General features: G+C 50.5%; 1 protein-coding gene across 10 annotated transcripts in view; it reads left to right on the forward strand.

Annotated features, from left to right (window-relative positions):
• The window catches only part of LOC116947622 (plasma membrane calcium-transporting ATPase 2-like), a 201,589-nt gene that overhangs the window by 123,754 nt on the left and 51,891 nt on the right, over window positions 1-25,944 (forward strand). For 7 of the 10 annotated variants that reach the window (XM_076070756.1, XM_076070755.1, XM_076070759.1 and 4 more), the window contains 5 exons: window positions 11,192-11,233; window positions 16,927-17,085; window positions 17,840-18,054; window positions 18,621-18,743; window positions 19,852-19,971. In XM_076070756.1, the coding sequence (XP_075926871.1) occupies window positions 11,192-11,233; window positions 16,927-17,085; window positions 17,840-18,054; window positions 18,621-18,743; window positions 19,852-19,971 (659 nt within the window). The remainder of the gene's footprint in view (window positions 1-11,191; window positions 11,234-16,926; window positions 17,086-17,839; window positions 18,055-18,620; window positions 18,744-19,851; window positions 19,972-25,944) is intronic. The other 3 variants (XM_076070760.1, XM_076070764.1, XM_076070762.1) reach the window with 1 other exon arrangement.

The following is a 25,944-nucleotide window of genomic DNA, read 5'->3' on the forward strand; positions in this document are numbered from 1 at the left end:
GCGCGTGCCGGCGACGAGACGGGGGTCCCCCGAGCTCGGAGCGTCACCAAAGAGTCGCGTGGCACCGGGAACCCGGCACCCACAGGTTTGGTAGAATAATCGCCGGCGTCAGTGTGGAGAAAATGAGGCACGACACTATCCCTCGCCCCCACGGTTGTCCCTCCACGTCAGCCACACAACCGTCTGGGAGCGTATTATTTCATTCGCATTTTGTCCGATACACGCAAACTCAGCACCGGTTTGAACATTCATTGTGTCTCGTCAGCAGAGTCAGGCTTGCTTCAACCAACGCTGGTGAACTGCAAGATGTGTATAGGCAGGCCCCCTCCCTCTCTCTGTGTTAGATTGGGGACGAGGTTCAAAAAGAGCAAAGAGTCACTTTGATTTCTCTCCCGTGAGTTGATCTCTCACCCATCTCCTGCATGGCATTCTTTCAAGACACAAATCGCACCATGAACTTACTCGTTTCAACAACACCGAGTGTGGTCAAGCACCGAAGATCGATCCTCACCATCCCTGTGGGTGCTGTCTCGTCTGGTGGACAGTAACGCGCACCACAGAGACCAAAACCCCCCGTATAGTCTTAACGGACTGTTGGGGCAAGTGCTGTTAGCGAGCTGCACCTGTCAAGGCCGGCACGGCACACGAGGGGGTGGGTTGCCAGCACCACGCCCGGGCCGCCTTTGTCTCCTTTTGTGGCGATGTTTTTACACACCGCACCAGGTACTCATTTTAGGCTGAGTCGATCTAGGGCAGACCTAGGACCAGTTCAGATAACCGTCACCGGTGTTGGCTATGAGCGGGAATCAAACTCGGGTGGCCGGGTTCGTGGTGCAATGCGTTAACCGCTCGCCACACACCCACACACACAGATGAACAGACAGGTGTACACCCACACATGCACAATCACTATTACGTTATGGAAAGACGGTTCTGTGCGTGGGTAATTTTGTATTTAATTATTTTTGTTTACGCACATATCTTGCTGAAGTCCTAACGGTCTAACAGTAGATGTGCTTGAATTTGATGTAACTATTCCTCGATTCTATAGGGAGAGCCTCAGCTTTTAATTTGGTAGCCTAATTGTGAAGGAGGCACTTGATGTGGAGGATGGAGACGCAGAGAGTTGCAGATAGATGAGTGTGTGTGAGCATGTGAGTGAGTGTGTGTGTGTGAGTGTGTGAGTGAGTGTGTTAGTGAGTGTGTGTGAGTAAGTTAGTGTGTAAGTGTGTGTAAATGAGTGTGAGTGAGTGTGTGTGAGTGTGCGAGTGTATGTCTAAGTGAGTGTGCGAGGAAATGTGTAAGTGTGTGTAAGTGAGTAAGTGTGTGTTAGTGAGCCAAACCCCATTTGGCGGAGCCAGGAGACTGAATCCTTACCCTTGGGGCTCCTCCAGAAACAACAAAAAACCACACGTGTGGCCACGTGGAATGTTCAAACGCTCACTGTGGAGGAGAGGCTGCCACTCCTCTGTCGGAAGCTGGACCGGTACAACCTGGATCTCTGTGGTATTCAGGAGGTTCGGTGGACTGGCTCTGGCTCCTGCCACCATGAGGAGTGGACAGTTCTCTACTCGGGGCAGGAGACTGACAAACAACAGGGAATGGCTTTTCTTCTGAACAAAAGAATGAAGGGGGCGTGGGAGTGTGGCAGTGAGTTGTGGGAAGCTGTAAGCCCCAGGCGACTTTGGGCTCGCCTTCCTATCAACCAGAGGTGAGGAGTGGTGGTCATAGTTACTTATGCCCCCACTGAAGACGAACATCCGTGGAGGGATGCAGGCAAGGCCGATGAGTCAGATGCTTTCTATAACCTCCTGTCACAGGTCTGGCTAAAGTGGCCCCTCGGGATAGTCATCTTGTTGGGCGACTTCAATGCCCGAGTTGGTCATAATGCTGGCACCTGGTCTGGAGTGATTGGAAGGCATGGGCCAGATCAGTTAAATAACAATGGTAGGAGGCTGCTAGATTTTTGTGCAGCCCATGGGCTTGTAATTACCAACAAGCTGTTCCGGCATCGGCGCATCCACACAACATCATGGATGCATGCCGGGTCCAAGCAAGAACATTTGTTGGACTACATAGTCACGGAACAGCGGATACGGGCCCATGTCCTTGACACCAGGACCTACGATGGAGCTGATCTGCCCACTGACCATCGACTTGTCATCTCGAAGATACGCCTGCAATTCTTCCACTCCGGTGGTGGGTTTACACCCAGGACCCAGTTCAAATCCAAAGTGGCATGGTCTCAGCTAGCTGATGAAAGTTTTAAGTGAGAATTTCATCATCGCTTGCGGCTGGGGTTGGCATCGTCACCCACTCCTCCTGATGTCGAGGGGAAATGGGTGAGGTTTAGGACTTTGGCTCATGCAGCTGCAATGGCTGCTTTGGGTACATGGTCCAGACCTCCCCAGAGACCCTGGCTGACAGAGAAGGTGTTCAGGCTGGCTGAGAAAAAGCGACAGGCCCACTCTCATCGTCTACAGCATCCCACGTCAGAGAATGAGGAGGCTTACCGCAGCCTTCGTTCGGAGGTTCGGAGAGCCGTGAGACGCTGCAAGGATGGGTGGTGGTCGCGGGTTGCTGAGGAGATGGAGTCTGCCTCAATGGCCCGTGATCACAAATCGCTCTTTAACTCCATCAAAAAAGTAACCTGTAGTGCCACACCTATTACCGTCATTAGGGGAAAGAATGGTGATCCAATCTCTCACCCCCAGGAACAGGTTTTCAAATTTTCTGAGCATTTCTGTGAGGCTAGGCACACTGTGGAGAGGCTTGCGGAGCCCCAATGCGGTTTCAGGAAAGGGCGGTCCTGCACAGATGCCATATTTTCTGTCCGTCTGCTACAGCACAGGTGTTTGGGAATTCCAACAAGAGCGATATCTCTGCTTTATTGACCTGGTCAAGGCCTATGATATCATCAGTAGGCCTGGGCTCTGGGTTGTTCTTCCTGCTTTCGGAGTCCCTGACCCTCTGCTCATGATCATTAAGGACCTTCATGATAGTGAGCGAGCCCGGGTAAAACTACTTGGCCGGTATTCGGAGCCATTCCCTGTTCACCTTGGGGTGCGACAGGGATGTCCTCTGGCTCCCACATTATTTTACATCTATTTCGACCACGTAGTTCATGAAGCCTTCGATGGCTGTACCGGAGGAATTTCCACCTGGTATAGATACAATGGGAGGCTGATCGTTGCCCGGGTGCGGTCAAGGGATGGCTCCTTATTGGTCAACCATGTTATGTATGCTGATGATCTGGTAATTGCTGCTCACTCATAGGAGGAGTTGGAGGTGCTGCTGCTGAACCTGGAGCTTGCCACTAAGAGGTGGGGCCTTAATATCAGCCCCACTAAAACAAAGCACCTGCCTGGGTATTTTGTACCATCAGACACTCCACCCCCACAACTCCCAATTGGTGATAGGGCAGTTGTGGAGAATTTCCCATACCAGGGCAATGTGCTCATGACCGGCTCCGTTTGACGGCAGAGGTCTCACTTCGAATCGAGCGACATATTTTCATGGTTGCGTAATGCTTTGTGGAAGCTACCTGGTCTGTCGCTCCGCACGAAGCTTCAGGTCTTCTCAGCCACATTCATTCCCTCCCTTCTCTACGCTTGCGAAACGTGGACCCCCCTAATGGAACATCTTCGCTGGTTAGAAACATTTAGGCTGGCCTGCCTGCGATCCATCCTGGGTTTAATCAGGCTGGATTGTGTGAGGAGCACACAAATCCTTGAAAGATCTGGACAAAATCCCATCGGTAAGCACCTCCGGCAGGCAAGGCTGCGTTGGCTGGGTCATATAGGTCGCATGCCCAGCCACCGCATGCCTGAAAAGCTTTTGTTCGGCCGGATCGAGGGGGCTAAACGGGCACAGCACGGGCTAGAGAAGAGATGGAGCTGATGTGGTACAGGAGGATGTGGAGCTGAGTGGACTTGCCGATGACTGGTACCAGCGGTGTCAGGATCGGCCTCTGTGGAGGAGGCTCGTGAAGGACGCTTCTGGGCAGTTGATGGCAGTCGCCCTCTAACAACAATGGAGGGCGGAGGAGCGACGCTTACAACAATGAGCGTAGCGTCGGGTGGCTAAAGCACAGCAAGTTGGCAGAGTAGGGGGCAAAAGTGGTGCATCACCCAGTCATCTCAGTCAGTCTACCCATGGCACCTGGGTCTACCCCGTGACCTTCTACCAGCGGGTGTTCGAAACTTCACGTGGCCTCAACGTGCACGTAGCCTGGCACAAGCGTCGTGGTGACGTCACCGCCACTTAGTGGCGAATGGCTGTTGTTGTGTAAGTGAGTATGTGAGTGAGCGAGTGAGTATGAGTGTGTGTGTGTCTGACCGACCGGGGACATTCCGGGGGGCGGGGGGGATTCTCCCCTTTATGAGAAATGAAAATCACATGAGTGGGTTTCCTGGCCAGAAACAAATGATGTTTTTTTTTGACAAGCTACAAATGTCTCGTCACTTCACCCTCTGCTGGTTATTGATTTTTGTGAAATTAATGAACACTGCACTCCGCTCGCTTGAGCAGCAATGATGATTAAATTGGCTATTGATTAAATTGGACCTGATTATAAACCTGAAATAGCTTCGATTCGATATTTCACTCGGCATTTATGCTTTTTTCTAGACCAAAAGCATTTTGTACATTATTAAGACCTTTCGGATAACTCTGATAGCTCTATTTGGGCTTTGAGGAGACAATTGCATCGGGCATACACAACGACGGTGTTGATCATTTTGCTGTGCCTACAGGTAAATAAAGCCTCAGGCATACACAACGGTGTTGATAATTTTGCTGTGCCTACAGGTAAATAAAGCCTCGTGCTTTCTTGCTGCGACTCAAAGTTATTTTTGGCACGCATTCCAAAGCAAATACAAATTTTGCTAAGAAATATTTTAGTAATTTGCCTGCTCAATATTGGATTACAGTTGTTGCGAGTAATTACTGTGCGTAATAATAATGGATTTTTTGGTCGGAGAGCCATGATGCCAAAGCTGGGCACTTGGCATTCCTTTCAGAGACAGCTTAGGAGGAGCCAGAGTGAGACCTTAGGTCAAGAGGAGCCAGAGGGACTCCTCAGGTCAGGAGGAGCCAGAGTGAGACCTTAGGTCAAGAGGAGCCAGAGGGACTCCTCAGGTCAGGAGGAGCCAGAGTGAGACCTTAGGTCAGGAGGAGCCAGAGGGAGACCTCAGGTCAGGAGGAGCCAGAGTGAGACCTTAGGTCAAGAGGAGCCAGAGGGACTCCTCAGGTTAGGAGGAGCCAGAGGGAGACCTCAGGTCAGGAGGAGCCAGAGGGAGACCTCAGGTCAAGATGAGCCAGAGGGGGACCTCAGGTCAGGATGAGCCAGAGGGAGACTTCAGGTCAGGATGAGCCAGAGGGAGTCCTCAGGACAGGAGGAGCCAGAGTGAGACCTCAGGTCAGGATGAGCCAGAGGGAGACCTCAGGTTAGGAGGAGCCAGAGGGAGACCTCAGGTCAGGATGAGCCAGAGGGAGACCTCAGGTCAGGAGGAGCCAGAGGGAGACCTCAGGTCAGGATGAGCCAGAGGGAGACCTCAGGTCAGGAGGAACCAGAGGGAGACCTCAGGTCAGGATGAGCCAGAGGGAGACCTCAGGTAAAGAGGATCCATTTACTGGGCGGCAGGGTGCCACAGGAGTAACACGTGTGCCTCACAGCAATAAGTGCCTGGGTTTGCTGCCTGACTAAGGCACATTTCTGGGTTGTTCTCCCCCTGTTCTGCATGAATCTCCTCGGGGGCCTCCTCTGTCCTCCACAGCTAAGCAAATACTTTGTCAATGGCGTGGGCCGTATATCCCAATGCAGGACCCTCTTGAAAGAAAGTTTTCAGGCTTTCTTCAGTCATTAAGTAATTATTCGTATATTATTAAATACCTTAAGCATGTGGGTTTCTGTTACTATTGTGACCGTTTTGTTTCGCTTATTAATTCGCAAATGCATCTGTAAATGGGACCACAACAGCCCAATTGTTGACATTTCCACCGTGTTCCAATCCGATGCCAGGCCAGATATTGAAACGACTTCCACATATCCTGCTATTTGCGCCATTCTTTGCAACGCTAGGCGATCACGAAGGATTGCTGACATGGCCTGGAAGTCGTTTCGCAGTTGGTGGGGGGTGGGGGGGCGTGTTGCTGCTGTGTGTGTGTGTGGAATCTCACTTGATATAATTTGTTGGTAATGTCTCAGCATTGGGATGTTTTGGCCAATAGCGGTTACATTGTGTGTGTGTGTTTAGCTGTGGGAGGGAAAACTGGACGACCCGGATCAAGACTGGAGGTCTGTCCAGTTTAGATAAAGATGCTGAAACCCCATTCAGAATAACTGGGAGAGCATACAAACTCCATTTTAACAGTTTAACACTTCACAGAGAGAGGCGCCCGAGTCACGAATCAAACCCAGGGTTTCTTGCTGCGATGTGCCTGCTTTACCACTGGGAAAAACCTGCTGCCCCTAATACTGTCTTGGTGCCTTTTTACCCCACCATGTCCTTGCAAACTAAAAAAAACCCACCCCTTCCCTCTCTCATTATACCCCCCTCCCCCCGTACTCTGAAGCCCTTGAGGTTGAGTGCAGTCAAATCTTGATATACGATCAAATGTAGACATTTAATTCATCTCGATTGGATCGTGAGGCACCCCAGTCAACTACAATACCATCCCTTTAAAATAAATATAAACTGATTTTGCAAAAAAAATCAATAACTCAAAATCTCTCGCCTCCCAACAAATGTACCGAGGTAGGATTGCGGGAAATTAGCTCGATGGAGATGTGATGCGGACCTGGGGGGCGAGTGGGATTTTGCGCAAGGGATTTGGAAGTGTTCCTGGTTGTCCGTGGAGGAGGAGGTGTACGTGTTGTTTGTCACGCCATGCGATCGAGCCGTGCGTGACACAGTGCACCAGGATGAGTCATGCCGCTGGGGCGCTGGCGTGCAGCACGATGCATACGCATGTGACGCATTTCTCGGGATAATCCATCACTTGTGACACAACCAGCAGAGAAATTTAATTTGACTGAAATATCTAGAGAGCTGATTAAATCAGCGGCACATAAACATGGTGTATTTTTTTAGAGAGGGGCAGGCGTTGTTGAATGGCTATCTAAACATGTGTGTAAAACACCAGATCCCTAACACAAGCACGGCCATGTGACACGGCATTGAGCAATGGGTATTTGGAGGACAGAGCTAACCTCCAGAGTTAGTGGTTCCGTAAGCCGTTGATGTAGAGCCCCGGTGTTGGCTTCATACTGATTTCAAAGGAGTATCATCGATAGCTCCCGAAGCATTTTCATGTTTTATCTTCAGTTACAGAATCTGAATGCAAATGCTGTCACCAGAGAGGGCCAGCAAACGGGTGCCTGCTGTACCCTGGGGCCTTTTTTATGGCAGTATCACAGTATGAAAAATAAGAATAGGTTTTAACCTTTCTGGTAATGAAACGGGAGGTGTGAAGATGTTCAAACACCAAATAGATACCTTTTACAAGGGTACCTGCTGACTAAACACTCGCACCGCGTCTGCATCTCGTCATGCGGCCGTGGATCCGTGTGGCTCTTTGCTCGAGCGGTGTCAGTTTTTTGGATAGCACCTCGTGATTCGAGCTCTGCCTTGTGTAAATAACTCGACAATGAACACTTAATCCATTGTTTTCATTGCATTTTTCGCCTTTTGTATGGGCCATTCCGTGCTCGCTTCGTGAAGCATTTGAACATTGCAGCTGTTGGCTCCGTACATTCCGTGACACGGTGGAGGAGTATCTGCGACAGAGGCTCTGCCGGATGGCTCGGTGTAGCAACGGTTGGGCAGGCCCCAGGTAGTGCGCTCGTCATGGCGAACGCCTGTTCCTAGACAATGACAATACGTCTCAAGCAGCCAAGGTGCGTAGCGTGGCTCAGTAGTCTGGCGTGGCAGGCAACAACACGGGCACGATGTGTGCACGATACATTTGAATCCAACAGTAGAGTGTGGGCCTTCTTCATGCATTGCGGTATAAGGATACCACACACACACACACATTGGGTCAATGTAGCGGTGCAGAGCTTTGCCGATTCACTGCTAGGAGAAGCTTCCCGACACTGCCTCTACTTGGGGGTTTACGCTGCAGCGTAAACTGAATTGTGGGTAGACATTCCATAGATCTAAACAAAACTATTATTGTTCCAGTTGAGGCCCACTGAGCTGTGTATCTCTTTTTCAGAAACGACCTGGCCATCACAAATGATAGCTCAACGAATTGGGATTATCACGTGGACATTTATCGCAGCTAAATACTCTAAACGCGTCTTGATTCTAAATGTGGAAGAAAAAAAACAGAGGACCCGGAGAAAAATCCACGCGACCACGGGGACAACATGCCAAACTCCAAATATGCTGCAGGTGTCAGGGTCCGAGATCGAACCCACGACCTCCTGCATCCCTGTCCCCAGGAACACAACTCTCCTTTCTCGTTACCTAGCAAGGTTTTGGTGCCAATTTATAGCTCTAGTAAACCATAACAGATTTAACAGGTATCTATTAAATTCAATGAAATACATGAATAGTATTTAGACATGTAATTTTATTTTTTATATATGAATTTAAATGTACGCAAACCTTTCATAATTTGAAGATTTTGCATCGCCGTCATTTCCTGTAATCTGCAGCTGTTTGTGGATCCAAGATGCTCGCCTGCCTTCGGTAACTCCGTAATCGGCCGCGAGCTCGCCCCCCCCGCCCCCCCCCCGCCCCCAATTGACAACGTTCCGCTGCGTAGCGTGCTCAGCACCTGCCTGTTAGGCAAGGCCCAGGGGTGCCACGCGCCGGCCGTGGGAGCGCCGTTGCCCCCCCCCCCCCACCCCGGAGACTGTTTCTCTGCATCCTGCACGCCATTGTGGGGCCCAGGGCCCCTTGAACCACCGCCACTTTGACGCGACCCTCCGTGCGATGTCGCCCGCGTCCCGCGGCGCGCATGGGAAGTTACACTCCTCGATATTTGCGTGTTAACTGCCTCGCCTGGTATACAGGAGGTTGCGGGTTCGATCCCGACCACTTGATGCCTGTGAGTTTGCATGACTCTCTCCCCGTGGTGGCGTGGATATTTCTCTGCATTTAAAGTATAGTTTTTTTGTTATCGTATCTTGAACTTATTTTGCAGGGTACGTAGCCAACCATACTTATCGAAGGTGCGGGGAAAGGACAACAAACTAGACACAACAACAAGCACTTCTAAATGAATGAATTTTAAATCGAGATTTAAAAGTGCATAGCTCCAGTGACTTCTTAACATCGGAAAGAAGGAGCGTTCCAGACGGCCGCAGAAGTACATCTGAAAGTGCCGCACGATGCGGTGACACTAAGGAGCCCTCACACATTCGTGTGCGCTGGTAAGAAGGATAGCTAACAGATGTGTGTGTGTGTGTCCTTTATTCAGCTCGGAGGTGGAATAAACCCATAGAGATGCACGGGTGACCTGGGCTACATGGAGAACAATTTGCCTTGCTTCTCATTGTAGTGCTGAGGGCCCTGAGTTTCCAACGTTGCCACTAGACGCAGAGGAGTTGAGGTGGTCCCACCTGAAGAGCAAGCCGAGACGGCTGCACTCGCGGCTCGTGCTGTGATCGCTAATAACTCAGCCCGGGCGTGGAGCCGCACCGACCGCGCCATCTCCGTGAAGCTCTTTGCACAGAGTGGCTGGAAGTTGCAGCCGCATAAATACTCAGTTCTCTCCCCCTCTGTGTTGGTGAGCCCAATTTCACCTGTGCTTGTGCGTGACTGGTTACGCACGCACGCACGCATATGTATAATGCGCGCAGTATTCGTTCACTTTCAGAAAGCGCTCGCGCGAGTGAGAGAGAGAGGGAGGGTGAATAATTCAGAGGCACGGGAAACCAAGGCAGCAATTGCCCAAGTTCTGTGGCCCTTTCGCGGGAGGAAAAGCTCTCAAGGCACGCGGTTAGTTATTTTTTTCACTAGGCCCCTTCAGGGCGGTGGCCTCTCCTTTACACTCTTCAAGGGGAAGTTTTATTTTAATTTAGATTTTCTTTTCCGGCTGTGGTGCTAGCGCCGCACACTGGACGCAGGTCGCTGAAAACGGCGGAGGTCCCGGCTCCCCCCTCCCCTGCATTTCCCGGCATCTTAGCGTCGCTGTTCGTGTCGTTTGAGGTTCGTTCGGCGCGCGCCGATGCACCGGGGTCTTACACTCGCGACACGGGCGCCGGATCGCGCACGCGCGAGAATCGTTTCTGGATTGTAGAAATTGTTGTTGGTTTTCTTTTTAGGTGAAGTTGCTATGCACAGGCCTGAAGGCCGTACGTGGTAAGCGGTCCAGCAACAAACAGTGCTTGTCGACTTTGTACGAGAATTCATGATCAGAATCTTTATTTAGACTGGAAGAGTCCGATGAGCTATGAAGCTCTTTTCCACAGATGTCCAGCAGGGGCACGGGGGTCAGAAAGTTACAACAACAAATAATACGACAACACGGTCGGAGTGCAAAGTATAGGAAAGCTAAGCAAGTCACCAGATAAAAAATTTACCCAATATATAAATACAAATTCCATAAGTATATCAATTCCTGGCGATTTTTTTCCACACCAAATGCACTCTTGGGCAAGGCAGCAAAACAAAAACAGTTCCCTTGGTAAAATTTCACATTTCACTATCGATACATTGAGCAGCGTGATAAGACCTGGGGGGGGGAGGGGGGATGCAGGGGGCGGGAAAGAGACAATGGGATGGAATTTCAGAGTGGAGCAGTGTGCAGGAAAGAAGCGGAAAGAGAAGTGAGGTAGAACGTCACGTTACATGTGGTGTCACGTGGTGTTACACATCATGTTACATGTGCTGTTACATGTGCTGTCGCATTTACAACCATTGAACTCACAGAACTATAATGATGGGGGAAAACCATGAGAAAGCGTACCAATTAGATGGTAAAGGCATTAAAAAAAGACATAATTCTTGAATTATGACCCTAAATCGGGCTGACTCGTCGAACCTCTGAGTTCGCCCACACGCACGCCAGCGGGGACTGCGTTTCGTCGTCTTCACATCGTCGCCATCGTCGTCGCCATCGTCGTCGCCATCGTTGACGCAGTCTCTGTTTGCTTTGCGTGTCGAGCGGTGCTGCGTTTTGTCTCGTTGCCTCATTTTTATTTTACCCGTTGCTCCATGTGCGTTTGTGTCTGTAGGGAAAAAACAGGAGAAAGCTGCAGAAATCAACCGCAACAAAGGTAACAGAGAGAATGTATGGACTTCGTAGCTGCGTTGAGGCACGAGCTGCAGCAGCTGCTGCCTGCTTCTCACTCATAGACATCGATTATTTAGCAGCTGACCCTTCATACCTGGCATTGCCCTCATAAGCACACGCTTATAAATGCGGCATATTTTTTCCCGGCTATATATTTGACAAATATTTAGATTGGCACAGTCACAAACGTGCCATCTCTGTGTTTTACACAAACTCATTGTTTTCTTGGCTTTGATTTCAAGATTTTTGTTGTTGTTATTGTTGTTGAATTCAGGTGAGAGGTTTTTTTTGCCCGGGTAAGATGTAGCCAGATGCTGAATGACCGCATTGCCTGTGTTCACATCGCTCCCGATCTGCCGAGTTTCGGCATACGTTCGTTAATGTTGCGTGAATACGTTCGACTCGTCGTCGGTGAACACCTGCCGCTACCCTACCGAGTGCACCTGCCCATTCTGCAATCACAACAGGTTGCTCGCGACGATCTTGAGGTTTGTCAGGAATGGTAGATTGGCAAAAATGACGTCTTCTTTCCTGTCAAAATGGTCCACACCAACAGCTGCTGTACCTATATGCGCCGGTCCGATCTCTACGCCATCGACACGGTCCGATTCGTAAACTTACGCAGGAAGAATAACACACAACCGATAGCCTTTAAAGTAATTTAATTAAAGGAAATTATTTTTATTTCATGTTGGCGGCGTATTCATCAACCTAACGAATAGAAATTGTCGCTGACGGTGTGATGTCAGCACGCGCACCAGGGAATCCGGAGGTCTTTAGCCTTTGCCATTGGCGTTGTCAACATCGCCGGTCGGAATCATTACTAATCAGGTTGACGTTGCAATTAATGGCAGCAATGCCTCTGACGGATGCTCCTGAACCTCTCCCGCGTCTTGTGCTCGCTTTATGCCATCGGGTCCTCCTCTCAAGTCGCTATCCCCCTGCACTGTAATGTCGACATTACTTTCGTCTCTTTTTTTGAATGCCACAAAGTCACCCTCAGGGTGTCAGTTCAGCCGATGCCAGCGAAGACCCGTCGGTGTGGCTTATTTTGCCCCGTGTTCATTTGTTCTATGAAGGAAATGATGGATGATGATGATGACGACGATGATGTGTGATGATGGTGGGGTTTATGTTGATGGTGAAGGATGTTGCTGTTTGTGATGAAGATTGTGAATGACAATGATGATGGTTTATGTCAATGATTGACCATAGTGGTGTTGAACGTGGCGTGACGATAATATGGATGATGTTGTTGATATTTGATGATGATGACGACAAGAACAACAAAAGATGCTGGTGACGATCGTAATGGTAGTCGCAGCACGGAGAGACGTTGAGTAGTTGACACTCTTGGAGAGACTCATACATGCACTTGGAGAGACATAGAGAGAGATGATTGGAGAGATACGGAGAGAGACAGAGACACACAGAGACACGGATGCATGAGCAGTCTCACGCGCTCGCGCAGTGACGACGTCGCTGCATATAAGCCCCCAGCAGTGTAGGGAAAAAGGGCCCTGAGCGCTTGCACATGTGTTTTGCTGCAGATGTTTCTGATTAGTGAATTCTCAACCAATATCTAATTTGCCAAACCGTCAGAACCAGAGAGGTGGAAAATCCCACAGCAGTTAGGGCCCCGCACCCTCGTGCGGGCTGTGCCCCCCTCGAAACCCCCCCCCCCCCCGAGTCCCCACCCACCCATAGAGGCCGGCGAGTCGGGCGGCCGGACGGCCGGCTGGTGTAAATGCCGGCCTTGCGGGAGGGGGTGCCGAATCTCCAGCTTAGCCGGGGTCTGCCGAAGGTCTTGCGGCGGTGGCAGCGGCGGCGGTGGCAGCATCGCTGGCCATGTTTTCCTCTCGATCTTGACGAATACAAACAGGTGCGCGCATCTGTGCGTACGTACGTGGGGTGTTCTAGCTGCCCATTCCGCAAAGCGGGAATCTGGCCGATAGACACTGGCGTTGCGCCAAATTGCGAGAAATGGCTTTTATAAGAGTTTCCACTGATGGAACTTTCCGCAAAAAGCCAATGTTCAGCCCTGTGCAATACCCAGGCCTCCGATGTGGCGAAGAGAGCGCTTCATTTAAAAATCACCTTATGCCAACGTCGCACATCTAACCCAGGATACTGAATAGCAGTATCACCCTCATCCTAATGTGCCCATTTACAAAGCCACCGCTTTGAAAGACGTCCCTACACCGTTAGCTTTTGATAAGTGAATGATACAATGGGAATTCGTTTTTTTGCATTGTAATATTTTCTACTGCCCTTTATTGCGGTACGGTGGACCTTTGTCGTGGTACTCCGGTGAGTGCACGGCGACGGGAGCGTGGTCAGCTTCACGGTGAGCGTGGGGTGAGCGCGGGGTGAGCTCGGGGCGAGCTTAGGGTGAGCTCGGGGTGAGCACAGGGTTGAGCGTAGGGTGAACGCGGGGTGAGCGCAGGGTGAGTTTGGGGTGAGTTCGGGGTGAGTTCGGGGTGAGCGCGGAGTGAGCTTGGGGTGAGTTCGGGGTGAGCGCGGGGTGAGCGCAGGGTGAGCGGACAGTCCGGGAAGCAGCGACTCACCCTTACGCAGGTTTTCACGCACCCACGTGGGGAGCCTTCATCCAGCAGTGGATTGATCTTGGCTGACCCCGATGATGATGATACCCAATTTAGACATGCGGTATATATGCTGTTTGTTTCGTCCCTTTGATGTTTAACACGACTATACGTGGAAAGATACGAGGTCGCCTTCAGATGTGGATGCTGTAAAAACAGTTGCGTTGCTTAGCTTTGGATTTTTATCGCCAAATTCTCTATGGAACAGTAAATGGCATTGCACTTCAGGTCTCTGTACTGGATTGCATCTTCTGCACTTTAAAGTTCATATTTATGCTTCCCCGGCAATTTTTCACACCTTTAATACCCATATATTTATTTACTTCTGTTCTACAACCAGGAGCTTTGAAAGTTGAATGAACATTGTTATGATTTCATTTATCCTTGTAATCTGATATACACCGCGGCAAGGTAAGGTAAAAGGTAAAAAAACGAGCCTACCTTTACCTTACCACACTACAATCACTCTACCCTTACCTTTTACCCTTTAGCAAGGTAAGGTAAAAGGTAAAAGTTCAAAAGCAACGAGCCTACCTTTACCCTACCTTTTACCCTTACCCCATACAAATTACCCGATTACAGGGTAATTACCGGGGTACTACACATGAAGAAGGTTTATAACAGGTAAATGCTAGGTAGAGCGCTTTACTCGTATAGAATATTCTCGAATCGGGCATTGAGTCTGTAGACGACACCGTCCTCCATAACCTCCTCGTCCCAGCCGTCTTGGTCGATGACGATCTCATCAACAACTTGATCAATCTTTATTTGAAGCTTTCGTGACTGCAGGGATCCATACTCTTTGGTTCTTTCGGTAAAGTCACGTAGGTAGAAAAGAAAATAAATCACGACGTTTCGGGCACAACTCGAGCGTCCGTCATCAGGTGGGAAAGCTGATCAAGTTCGTCATTGCCATCGTCCTCGGACGAACGACGGGCAATAAGATCCTGCGCCGCTCCGGCCAGGTTAGACGGGACCTCCAGGCAGCCGGCCCTGATCCACGACCGCATGCACATGGACTGGATGAAGAGCGTCGACGACAGCGACTGGCGAATGCACGTGAACTCCTGCCCGGCTCCGCTATTCGCGCTGGTGAGCTTGGCGATCTCGGCCTCGCGGCAGTACGACTGCCGGACGACGTTGCTGCGCCTGATATTGACGAGCGCCTCGCGCAGTTCGGCATTGGTCGACTTGATCAGTTTGAGGACTTGGAAGACGCCGATTTGGACCGAATGATCCGCGCAGCGAATATGGTGGCAAGCCCGCAACTGCTTATATCCGGCGTCCGCGTTGACCCGGGCAAACAACGTCTTAACAGCACTGATCGCATCGGAGCCACTGTCGCTGGTGACAGCGAGCAGCTTGGTCGAGACATTGTGCCCGAGGCTCTGGGGGTGCTCAAACAGAGCGGTGCCAATGCGCTTGCCGACACCCCTTCCGGACTGCACGTCGAGGATCATCAGCAGCAAGGATTTTGACGCACCAGATTTGGTGTCGATCCAGTGCACCGTGACCATCCAGAATCCCTTCAGGTTGCGGTTCGACCAACCGTCGATGGTGAGCGAGATGGCGACGTTCAGGTTGGAGAAGAACGCCCCGACGATGGGCAGCATGATGGCGTGATGCTCGACAATCCTGCGAATGATGGTGCTGGTCGACGGGCCCTCGTATCCCTGCGTCAGTGTGTGGACCAAGGTCTTGAACTTGTCGCTGCCGGCGGCTCGCAAAGAGATTGCACCTTGGATAACAAAATCAACGATCCGGGATCGCTGGCCGGCTGAGCGTTTGCCGCATTAGGCGGCTCGCCGACGCCGACATCCCGACCTCGCTGCCTGGGACGAACACGTTGTGCTTCTTGAGGTGGGCTCTCCACCCCGACGCGTTCGTGTGGGAGAAAAACCACTTGCAACTGTGCACACACTGCCGCTTTCCTTGCTGCACACGGGGATCACCCTCCATACAATCGTGCGTGTGCTCCCACGGGATCGCATGCCGCTGCCTCTTTCGATTGCTGTTCGCAGCGATCCATTTGCGAATAATCGCACCAACTGTTGTCACCTTCTCACCAAGCTGCTTGGCAATGGTCTTGTAGTCCATTCCAGCCTTGTGTAGGTCTACAATCTTGTCCCTGACATCCTTGGAGAGCTCTTTGGTCTTGGCCATGGTAGAGAGTTTGGAATCTGATTGATTGATTGCTTCTGTGGACAGGTGTCTTTTATACAGGTAACAAGCTGAGATTAGGAGCACTCCCTTTAAGAGTGTGCTCCTAATCTCAGCTCGTTACCTGTTTAAAAGACACCTGGGAGCCAGAAATCTTTCTAATTGAGAGGGGGTCAAATACTTATTTCCCTCATTAAAATGCAAATCAATTTATAACATTTTCGACATGCGTTTTTCTGGATTTTGTTGTTGTTATTCTGTCTCTCACTCTTCAAATAAACCTACCATTAAAATTATAGACTGATCATTTCTTTGTCAGTGGGCAAACGTACAAAATCAGCAGGGGATCAAATACTTTTTTCCCTCACTGTACGTCAAAGGTCCCCTGGCCGTCGTTTGAAAAAAGACGAGTCCACGGCTTTGTGGACCAAATTTGACAAGTTTTAAATCGCCCGCAAATCACTCAGTCGGGACGTCACAGAGAACCGTCTCTCCCGGATGTGAAACGACTGCTGACTGCCGGCGGGTGAAACATGGTGCCTTTGCAAGAGCCTCGCGCGATTACTCATTCTTGTTGTTTTATTACGCAACACTCAGTATGCGTGCACGACATATATAAACTGGCAGTGTGACGCACAGGCTGGGAGCGTGCGGTGGTGTGCTGCGCTGTTTGGTGGTGTGATGCGCTGGTGGATGGTGTGATGTGCTGGTGGGTGGTGCGCTGCATTGTTGGGTGGTGTGCTGCGCTGGTGGGTGGTGTGATGTGCTGGTGGGTGGTGCGCTGCATTGTTGGGTGGTGTGCTGCGCTGGCGGGTGGTGTGCACGCTGTTGGGCGGTGTGCACACCCGTCGCGATGCGCTAACTGCCGCCCCCCCCCCCCCCGTCGCTGCGTGTCTCTTTGTCACGGCCGAAGTGAAAGCCCCGGACGGGGTCGCCGACATGGAGATGGAGCCCTTGAAGGGTGCCGACTGCGAGGACCACAAAGAGAAGAAGCGCTCCAATGTCACCAAGAAGGAGAAGTCGGTGCTCCAGGGCAAGCTGACGAAGCTCGCGGTGCAGATCGGCAAGGCCGGTACGCCGTCACGCGGAGGCGCTTTCGCCATGACCCAGAGAGCGTTCATCTTCTTTGCGATGTTTCAATATTGCATTGAAAGAGGTAAACGCGAGCGATCGTCGCTTATGGGCGAGCCGTTAATTGTTGCCCCCCATGAGGCCGTACGAGATAGGAAGACTGAACGAGGTAACGGCATGAATAAAAAGGCCTCTGTTTATTAAGAGCAAAGTTGCACTGCGGAAGTATCATTCTTTCTGTACCAAGAACCGTTTTGACCATCTGAGAGGTTGTTCGTTCTTCAATGTCGTGTATGTCGTATAGTTCTGTGAGAGCCGTGGCTACCTCAAGCCAGACTGCAGTGATGGTGAAATAAGATCAGACCTTGGAGGTTGGTTGTCAGAATCTAGCAGAAGGAAGGAATTTATGGAGAAGTTTGGTGGCATCAAAACTCCTTAAACTGTGATGGCCTCTTGACCTTGACTTTCAGTTGTTCCATTTGAGTTCAGGGGGACAACACCCCAGCTAATATAAATTGGGGGGTGGGGGGGGGGTCGCCTACTCGGGCTCATGGAGAGTCCCAGCTGTCTCAGGCTGTTGGGCTGCTGGCATCACGGGCAAGAGCCATCGACGAGCGGCTCAGCGTTTGGCACGTGCAACGCACACGCAATATGCGGCAACGGCGTTCATCGTCGTGGTTTTGTCGTGGCCGTCACTCCTCGGCCGCGGTGGTGATCGTCGCCGTGGTGACGCTTGCCCTCCGTTCCCTCGGCAGGCCTGGTGATGTCGGCCATCACCGTCGTCATCCTCGTGCTCTACTTTGTGATCGAGACGTTCTGGGTGCAGGGCATGCCCTGGCTGCCCGAGTGCACGCCAATCTACGTGCAGTTTTTCGTCAAGTTCTTCATCATCGGCGTCACCGTGCTGGTCGTGGCCGTGCCCGAGGGGCTTCCGCTGGCCGTCACCATCTCGCTTGCCTACTCCGTCAAGGTGCGTGCCGCCCGCGGTGGGCCGCTCCATGAACGGGGTCGGTGGGGCGAGCGGGGTCAGTGGAGCGAGCGGGGTCAGCGGGGCGATCGGGGCAAGCGGAGCTAACGGGGTGAGCGGGGCGAGCAGAGTCATTGGGGAGAGCGGGGTAAGTGGAGCGAGCAGGGGCGAGCTGGGTCATTGGAGCAAGCGGGGTCAGTGGGGCGAGCGGGTCAGTGGAACGAGCAGGGGCAAGCGGGGTCAGTGGAGTGAGCAAGGTCAGCGGAACGAGCGGGGTCAGCGGAGCGAGCGAGGTTAGCGGAGCAAGCGGGGTCAGCAGGGCTAACGGGGTGAGTGGGGCGAGCGGAGTCAGTAGGGCAAGCGGGGTCAGTGGAGCGAGCGGGGTCAACGGGGCGAGCGAGGTCAGTGGAGCGAGCAGAGGGAGTGGGGTCAGTAGGTCGATGTTCTACAGCAGCATAGGCTGTGGGTTCTGACGGACAGCGCTTTGTGCCGGTGGCGTCGGCAGCTTTGATCGTGGTGACATTACAATCTTGTCCTCCTGACGTCCGTTCCAAAATGTTCACTGGCAGAAAATGATGAAGGACAACAACCTGGTGCGGCACCTGGATGCGTGCGAGACGATGGGAAACGCCACGGCCATCTGCTCCGACAAGACGGGCACGCTCACCACCAACCGCATGACGGTGGTGCAGGTGAGATGCTCACCACAGCCACAGACCAATAACTGAACTACTACCCACCAACCACTAACCATAAACTACTACCCACCAACCACTAGCCATGAACTACTACCCACCATCCACTAGCCATGAACTACTACCCACCAACCACTAACCATGAACTAATACCCACCAACCACTAGTCATGAACTACTACCCACCAACCACTAGCCATGAACTACTACCCACCAACCACTAGTCATGAACTACTACCCACCAACCACTAACCATGAACTAATACCCACCAACCACTAGTCATTAACTACTATTCACCATCCACTAGCCATGAACTACTCCCCACCAACCACTAGCCATGAACTACTACCCACCAACCACTAGCCATGAACTACTACCCACCAACCACTAGCCATGAATTACTACCCACCATCCACTAGCCATGAACTACTACCCACCAACCACTAGCCATGAACTACTACCCACCAACCACTAGCCATGAACTACTACCCACCAACCACTAGCCATGAACTACTACCCACCAACCACTAGCCATGAACTACTACCCACCAACCACTAGCCATGAACTACTACCCACCAACCACTAGCCATGAACTACTACCCACCTACCACTAACCATGAACTACTACCCACCATCCACTAGCCATGAACTACTACCCACCTACCACTAACCATGAACTGCTACCCACCAACCACTAGCCATGAACTACTACCCACCAACCACTAGCCATGAACTACTACCCACCAACCACTAGCCATGAACTACTACCCACCATCCACTAGCCATGAACTACTACCCACCAACCACTAGCCATGAACTAATACCCACCTACCACTAACCATGAACTACTACCCACCACCCACTAGCCATGAACTACTACCCACCAACCACTAGCCATGAACTACTACCTACCAACCACTAGCCATGAACTACTACCCACCATCCACTAGCCATGAACTACTACCCACCAACCAACAACTGAACTACTACCCACCATCCACTAGCCATGAACTACTACCCATCAACCACAATCCATAAACTACCCACCAGCCAAAAACCACGACCACAACCGCTGAGCACGTGTGTGCGTGGCCGTGGGTGCAGGCGTACGTGGGCGACGTGCACTACTGCTCCGTGCCTAGCCCCGACGCGCTGGCGCCCGCCATCATGGATGTGCTCACCACCGGCATTGCCGTCAACTGCGCCTACACCACCAAGATCCTGGTACGGCGCCATCGTGGTCCCTTCTCTGCCTCGTTGGACGCGGGTTCTGTGTGCACGCATACTTAATTGGCTTCAATTGTGCCATACGGATTGAATACTAAGTACGTGATTCACCATTGCTTTTTGGGTTAGGTCACTTAATGAGCTGGCTACATTTTTTGACGTAACTACCTCCACCACCTGACATAGAAAGCATTTAGCGCCCCAGGTGTGAACGTTTCAGCTCACCGATAAGTTGGAGAGGAATGTTCACAAGTAAATTTAGCAATTCGACACAACGTTTTGCTTGAAACCGCATTGAGCATCTTCAAACACTCCTAACAAGAATCAATTATATTGGCTACGAAGCCTACGGGTTAAATTAGCATACGGTGTGTTTTTCCTCCCTGCTGAAGACACCGAATGATGGCGAAGGTAATTGTGTAAGTGGGCTGCTGCTGCTGCATGCGGTGGTGGTGGTCGGGCGGAGGAACGGTGGCGTGACGGTCAGCGCCGCCGCGTCCCCACTTCCCCCGCGTGTCTCTTCTCGCCATCCACGCCGGCGACGGTTGCTAATATGACCGCGTGAGCGGAGTCGCGGCCCCGTGCCCCGCATTGACGCGAGCGCGGCGGAGGGTGCGTGACGCCGACCGCAGCCACCGCGGCCGCCTGCCGGGCTGACGTGGGACGCCGATGGAACGCGCGGGAACCAAATCACTTTGGGTGACTTCAGCGGCTGGCGGTCACGGGGGACAATGGGCGGATTCTTTCCGCACGTTTAACGTGATGGGATAATCGCACGCACGGGAATGGAAGCCGCTCGTGCGATAGTTGCTACGTGGGCAATCGTGACAGGGTGCACGTGGCACGCAGGAGGTGGTTACATTCGCACAAAGCTACGATGCAAGTGGAGTTTTAATGTCAGCGTTTGTAATGCGCGGTTTTCAAAAACGCTCAGACACAGAATGATTCAGAGGCACGGGAAACCGGAGACGATTTGACGAAGGTGACCAACAACAATTGTCCAAGCTCTGTGGTCCCATATTGGGAAGTCCAACTCCAGTAACATGAGGGGTGGGAAGTCATGTCCAACTCCAGTAACATGAGGGGTTGTACACGGTGTGCGCGTTAAGGAGTTACCCGACATTTTTTAGAATGCACCAGGAAATTTATCTCGATAGCAGATTAGATGGGGGAAAGGAAAATAATGAATGAAGACATAGTTGCTCTGAAGAGCCCATTTTTTTTTTTACTTGCGATGTTATCTCAGACAAAGACGTTTAAAAAAAATACAGATAAGTGAAGTTTGTGGCATTGATGATAGGACAGAAATATCCGTTATCTGGGAATTCTATAATTTGCTCTGGCCATACCCTCTGGCAATGCAAGAAAGGCAGCACTGTAAGTCCAGCAGGCTGCATTGAGGCCATGTTTGAGCTGTGGACAGAATGAGGTCACAAGCAGTTGATGCATTTGTCAAGGGCAACGCTGCTCCGTGAATATACGTCAGGCAACGTTTACGCGGCAAATGTGCGGAGAGGGCCCCATCGATGCATCTACATCGAATCGAGGGAACATATATGTTCGCTGTTTTCCAGATTATTTTATGCTTCACTTATTCTGCATTCCCCAATAATTTTTGAGCGGGCCTTAACGATGATATTGGTAATTGAGACCTGCTCCTCCCCTTGGTTGTCTGCCTGCTTCGATAGCGCTATTCCCCTTGGGGCATCCAGGCAGAGGTTGAGGTCGACTCCCCGGTGTTATGCCTGGGAGAACCGTGGGGTTCACTGCCCGGGAGGAGCGTTTAGCAGGAGTTGGAGCCTGACACTGACATTTTGCAATGTCTACTACACAATTTTCTTTTTTTAAATCTATAATTCCGCACATCCCTATCGCTCACACCTGCGCATTACTAAAAATGCATTTTCTTTTTATAAATATTCTACAGCTGTCGCATTTGTGTCAGTCGCAGGCTTAGTCCAAGTTCATTGCCGATGGAAGGCTGACAAGGTGACCCATGCGTTTTTTTTTGCTTTCGTGCCTTGAACGATTGGTGGTGTCTGCGTTTGCTGAGCACACTGCAGGGCCCCAGTTGCCACGGCTGTGGCTCGCGCTCCTCCGGTTTATTGTTGAGAGTTGCTCCGCCTCCATGCACTTCTCACAGAAGCCACGTCATTATAAAAGATGTCCCTGTAAATTGTTGAAGCGTGGAATGCTATAGTGGAGTTTGGTAGAACGCAAATTCTTTGCTTAGCCTTGCAAGTCAAAATCACTGCGAGATTTCCACTGAAATCTGACAGAATTATTCATAATGTATTTAATAATTGAAATATCCACATAATTGGGAAAATATGCGAGGCCTCAAACCATTGTCATCTTGTCATGGTAGGCGAGGGGTCCCCCTTTATGGCCTGGTTTCAGCATGACGCCAGTATGACACTTTCTGTGTTTAGTTGTCTTTCCCCCGCAAATCCAATTAGCGCGGTTGGCTATGTATGGTGCGAAAGAAGTTCAAAATACAGTACATACAGACATACCGGAGGGCACGTGGTGAGTTCTGCTGCAGCAGGATGAGCGCTGATCCACCTCTCATATCTCCTTGGCGAGCGCTCTGCATTGTGCATGGCGCTGTGAGTTACAGAGCAGCCTTAACTGTGGTCTGCCGTTATTCCACGTATTGAATACTGCCATTTGACGGCACTCGCAACCTTCACAGCACAAACAGCAATGCAGTTGAGGTCACGCAGCGGAGGTGAGAGGGGGGGGTGACGCTTTGTGAGTTTATTTACATTCGCATGTTGCACAAAGGCAGCGGAGGTGAGAGGGGGGGTGATGCTTTGTGAGTTTATTTACATTCGCATGTTGCATGCAGCGGAGGTGAGAGAGTGGGGGGGGGTGACGCTTTGTGAGTTTATTTACATTCGCATGTTGCATGCAGCGGAGGTTGAATTTGAAGACGGTGAAAGTGAGGCTAATGGTGATGTACTTTTAATCCCTCAAATTAATGTGGCTCTATTTTTACTATAAAAAAAAATGGGTGAGTGCGGGGGGGGGGCTGAATGAGCACCACCGTGGCGCTTTTGATGTCTCTGTGTGAAGCCCTTTGTACTGCGGCTTCGCTGCGCTCGGTGGAGAATACGCTCGGTAAATCGCGTCCGCTCGCTCGCCACTCTAATGGCACGCAGGACATTCCGGCAAAGTCGCAAACGTTTTTTTTTATTCAGAGCATCTTCAGCGTTTTATATATATGGAAAATACGAGAGCTGAATTTAAAGTACCGCGTTCCTGTTTCGCGAAGCCTCCATTGAGTCTCCGAAGAGGAGCCACCCGCTTGGGATGTTTGGCCAGTTTTTTATATTGAATATTTCAGCATGATGATGGAGAGCCTGGAGGATGCTGAGAAACCCCATGCATGCATGGGGGAAAATGCTCATAAATCCTGACTATGAACACATTTTTATTTCACCAGGTAAGGCCCACTGAGCTATATAGGTCTTTTTCAGAAGCGACCTGGCCACAAATGATAGCCCAATTAAGTGGCTTTTGTGGAAATTTAAAGCAGCCAAATACTCTTCTTTGGTTCTTTCGGTAAAGTCACGTAGAATGAGAATAAAATAATACATTGATAAAATGAAATAACACAATAAAATTCTCACGACGTTTCGGCCACGTGAGAATTTTATTGTGTTATTTTATTTGATAAATGTATTATTTTATTCTCATTCTACGTGACTTTACCGAAAGAACCAAAGAAGATTAATCCTTGCAGTCACGAAAGCTTTAAATCGAAATTCAGCCAAATACTCTAAACGCGTATTGTTGATTATAACTGTGGAGGGAAAAACCAGAGGACCCGGAGGAAAATCCACGTAAACACGGGAAGAGAGACATACAAACTCCAAATATACAGGCTTCGGGGTTGAGATCAAGCCCACGACCTCCAGATGTGTTAGCAACCTACTTTCTGTACTGACCAATACACAGCATGATTTACCGAAGCATTTGATTTCAGGTTTGTAGTCCACTCAAGCTCCCAGGGAGGCTCTTATATTTCTCACCGTGGTGCATGTTTTAATTATTGATCTCGTTTGATGTGTTTTTTAAATGTCAATAAAATAAGCAATTCTTTAATATTGATCTACAGTTAGCAATTATCACAGGAGCCTTGGCAGGGAATTGTTATTCCGTGAGGGACATATTGACAACACATTGGATCGTTGGAGCTACCAGATCCCTATTGAAGGGAGTAGACATATATAAATGGACAATTTCAGATTTTTAATATGAAGCATTCGTTAGCCACGAATAACTCGGTATTACCTCGTGGCCAAGGAATAATTAAATGAGCATGTGGGTGTGCATCAAGGGGTGTGCGGAGGCGTCCCTTCATGATGCGCTATGAATAGGCGACGTTGTCTCGATCCGCAAATGATTGGAAATCCCAAAAAAAAGACCAAAATGTCGGCATATTCCCATCACAGGTTTGGGAATGAGAAAGCGTCTGCTGTTTTTTTTCGTTTCTTTAATCGTAAACAAAACCTTATCCACCCAATGCACAGCATAACCGTTTGAGCGTGTTTGCTTCTGCCTTGAACACGTGAATGATGTACAGTACAATAAAAAACACATAGCAGCCTTTGACGGATACAAACAGCCTGAATGACGATAGCTCTCCCGATTTTGGCTTGCAGCGAGTCCCCCAGGTCACGCTCGCGACGTTTTCGTTCCGGTCTCGCGCCCCCCCTGGCCGTCCCCATGCCGTCCCCATCTCACCGGCAGGTAGTGGCAAAGTCGGAGCGCAATTGATGTTATCGAATTTTTTTTGTAGTTTATTAAGCCAGATAGCATCATGCGGCAGTTTGGTGCAAATGCAGCCTCGTAAAATAAGAAATCGGCCAATCGGGTCGCCCATTGAGATTTGTAGCTCAATGGGCTTTGCTCAGTGGGAAATAGTCCGATTCTAGAGGGCTCCTGCCCCTTGTCAGACATGTACACTATTTTACTTTGTGTTACCGGTAAAAGTCCACTGTGCTGCATAGCTCTTTTTCAGAAACGACCCGGCCACAAATGATCACTCGCTTATTGCGTGGAAATTTAGACCAGCCAAATTCTCCAAAACGCGTGATGTCAATCCTAAAAGTGGAGGGAATAACAGGAGGACCCAGAGAAAAATCCACCACAGGAAGGGAGAGAGAGACATGCAAACTCCATACACAGAGGGGGTTACGGATGGAAAACTTTCACTTTGAATCAGATTTAAAAGCAGTGCATGTGCGTCAACCCTTAACGTGCCTGTGAAAATTAAATCGCCACGTTGACACCTGGCCATGTACAGTACATCGGTTTGCGTACATTTGAGTCAGGTCGTGTGAACCCAAGAAAGCAAATTATGAATCGTGCTACAGCATTGGTCGTGAAAGCCTGCGTGTCAAAGTCAAGACGTAGGGCGCAATGCGAGGGAAACATGGTGCTACGCGTGTGGCGGAAACGGTGGTGTAGCGGTTAGCGCTACACTGCGCTACGAACCTGGCGTCCCTAGTTCGATTCCCGCTCACGGCCAACACCGGTGACGATTATCTCAACCGGTCCTGGGCCTCCCCTAAGTCGACTCAGACTGAAATTAGTGTCTGGTGCGATGTGTAAACATCTCCACTCGGGAGACAATAGCGGCCGGGCGTGGTGTTGGTCACCCACCCCCCTTGTGTGCCGTGCCGGCCTTCATAGGTGCTCGCTAGCAGCACTTACCCCGACAGTCTGTTAAGGTTATACGGGGATCGTTGTTTTTGTCTTTGGTGCAGTCGTAATTATATTTTGAAATATTACACATGTCACATATCTCTAATGACACGGATGGCATTGACATTAAAAGAATTATAGTGCTTCTGCACAACCGAACCCGAATGAATATTCAGCATGGCGACGAACATTTACGAGTGAATGTAATAAATTAAAGAAAGTGCATTTATGTTCAGTCAAAAAGCGTAGATGGGT

The sequence above is a fragment of the Petromyzon marinus genome, chromosome 30, assembly GCF_048934315.1.
Source record: "Petromyzon marinus isolate PM22_M1 ecotype Great Lakes invasive population chromosome 30, UKy_Petmar_22M1.pri1.0, whole genome shotgun sequence".
Taxonomy (NCBI): Eukaryota; Metazoa; Chordata; class Hyperoartia; order Petromyzontiformes; family Petromyzontidae; genus Petromyzon; species Petromyzon marinus.